This window comes from Sceloporus undulatus, unplaced genomic scaffold (genome assembly GCF_019175285.1).
Source record: "Sceloporus undulatus isolate JIND9_A2432 ecotype Alabama unplaced genomic scaffold, SceUnd_v1.1 scaffold_9623, whole genome shotgun sequence".
Classification (NCBI taxonomy): domain Eukaryota; kingdom Metazoa; phylum Chordata; class Lepidosauria; order Squamata; family Phrynosomatidae; genus Sceloporus; species Sceloporus undulatus.
In genome coordinates, this window is record NW_024812542.1 from 1 (window position 1) to 2,601 (window position 2,601).

Consider the following 2,601-nt stretch of genomic DNA (forward strand, 5'->3'; position numbering starts at 1 on the left):
TCTTGTAAGAAGTCTTGCATGTGTCTGTAGGCAATGGACTTTTGTCGATGCTCTGATTCATAGACATTAATCTCGGTGCCCTGGACCATTGCTTTAAGTGTAAATAGGAACTTTATGGTGTACATGGGATGATGGGTATGAAGATGGAGTCCTACCTCCTCCAACATGCACCTTCGTTGTCCCATGTAGCAATGATTTTCCGGAGCCCAGTGAGGACAGCTTTTCCATTAGGGTTGGCTAGTAGTTTCTAAAAATGGCCACGATATCATGGACATTATCCATGCTGATCTCAAGCATGCTTTCATGATCTCTGCCCCTTTTGACACCCACTAAAGACATAGGGTGCATCTACACAGTAGAAATAGTGCAGTTTGATTCCACCTTGACCACTGTGTCCTATGGGATCCTGGGATTTGTAGTTTTACAGGGTCTTTAGCCTTCTCTGCCAAAGAGTGTGGTGCCTCACAAAACTACAAAGCTCAGGATTGTGTAGGATAGAGCCATGGTGGTTAAAGTGGCACCAAGCTGAATTATTGCTACAGTGAAGATGCACCGATTAGATGGAGTGGTGTTGCTTTGATGATTCGAAGGCTATACTCTGTCGAAGTATTGACACCATTCTTTGAAACCTCGCACTAAATTCTTGGGGTAATTTTGTGAAGCCAGGTTTGTAATATGTGTCTCCCCACGGCCTGTTACAGAATAAGATGCGTGGCCTACATCCTTCTATTAGTCTCAACTGGTATAGACCCATTAAATGGGTTGGATCTGCCTTCATCTTGAACTCTGCACCGGATTCAATGGGTTTATTCTAAAGGGAACTAACCAACACGATTCTGGCCATATACTGTGTTGAATTGTGCTGGGTTCTAGTCCAAATATCCAAGGATCTACTAGATGGGCAGAGTCTAAGGTCCCAACATAAGTTCATCACCTTGGATTGTAGTGTTTTGTGTTGTAGTGATTTGGGTGTTGGACTAAGATTTCGGGAGACCAGGATTCAAACAAGTGCTTTGCCATGGAAACCCACTGGACGACCTTGGGTAAGTCGCATGCTCTCAGCTTCAGAGGATGACAATGGCAAACCTCCCCTGAAGAAATCTGGCCAAGATAACCTGGTGGTCTTAGGGTAACCATAAGTGAGAAATGACTTCAAGGCACTCAACAAAACAACAACCATGGATAGTTCCTTTTAAATGCAGGCTTAAACCCAAAGCGAAGTCATCTCCTCACTAACACGGCAACCACACCACTGGCCAGTGTGCCTTGATAGTTCTCTCTCTTTCTCCAGATCAGCCCCGTAACCATCTAAGCATCTTAACCAAGTGGGTCAAAAGCTAAAGGAACACTTATTAGACTTTCCTCTGAGAGACGTTTGTGAATGATGTTGTTACAACTGTATTTTCTCTGCCCATGGTGGGGAAAAGAAGCTTATTGGATTTTTGTCTTCATTTGCCCAAATGATCCACATGTTGCCTTATGATTTTGGCAAGGGAGCGCAATTTCGGACTAAGGGCCCAAACAGACAAGCCAAAATAAAATTGTTTCAGGTCACTTTGGAGGTATGCATTTAAATGATGCATGCTGGAAGCCGTGCCTAAGCCATGCTTCAGTCCTGACATAGCTTCTGGCCTATTAAGATGCGTGTGTCATTTAAACAGCATACCTCCAAAGTGACCTGGAGCAGCTTTATTTTGACCTGTCTGTTCTGGCCTGAAGTTCTCTTTGCATCAGGATCTGAAATGTATCTTCCCTGCATGCAGATCCAGTACAGTTCACTCTCTGTAGGGGATGGACCAGGATTCTGGGTATGTGTATGTAGGTGTGTGGTAAGAGGGAGCACATCCGCACCCATCCTCAGGAAAATGTGCACAGACTGGGCTCTCTTTTGTGTACAAAATGGTACCTACCATGTGCGCACCTCTGTTGTTGTTGCACTGGGCTTGTAGTCTATTAGCTTCAAAAGGCCTCAAATCTAACCTAGCAGGCTTCTGCTTCTGTGATTAATGTCCCTTGGTTCTGAACAACTTAGAAAAGAACAGAATCAATGACATGGATCAACTTTTATTCATGTGCTAACATTAGAAGCTGACATACCAAGGAGGTTTCAATGAGAACAGATATGAGGAAGGTTAAGGGAATAGTACAGCAAGGGATGGAAATCGGACTTTATCCACCAAACTAGTATTAGATGGGAATCAGAGAATAAATCTGGGTCCTTGAAGGAAGCATGTTTTTTTTCTTTCTAGGAGATGGACTCATGAGGGCCACGATGGAGACATCCACCCTTCAAGAACACTCCGATCTGTTGACCTCCTTCTCAATGGTCTCGCTTTCATGGGTCACCTTGCAGGCGTACTTGTTGTGGCTTTTCCAGTCGGACTCACTCAGAGTCAGGTAACTGCTGGCCATGTACTTGTTCCCCTGTTTGAGGGGTTTGGTGGTCTCCACGCCAGAAGAGATGGTGGTGCCATCGGCCTTCCATTCGACCTGGATGACGCCCGGGTGGAACTCATCCATCAGACAGACCAAGGTGGCTTTGCTCTTGGTCTTGATCTCTTCCTGGGATGGAGGGAAGAGAAACACGGAGGGATGGACGGG

At 45.3% G+C, this 2,601-nt stretch overlaps 1 gene segment (V, D, J or C); it reads right to left on the reverse strand.

Moving 5' to 3' along the window:
• Positions 1 to 2,057: 2,057 nt before the first annotated feature.
• Positions 2,058 to 2,595, reverse strand: LOC121918368 (the record flags this gene model as incomplete). The annotated part of the segment is given in 1 exon segment: positions 2,058 to 2,595. A coding segment is annotated over 1 exon segment (306 nt), but the record flags the coding sequence as incomplete, so codon positions are not given.
• Positions 2,596 to 2,601: the final 6 nt, after the last annotated feature.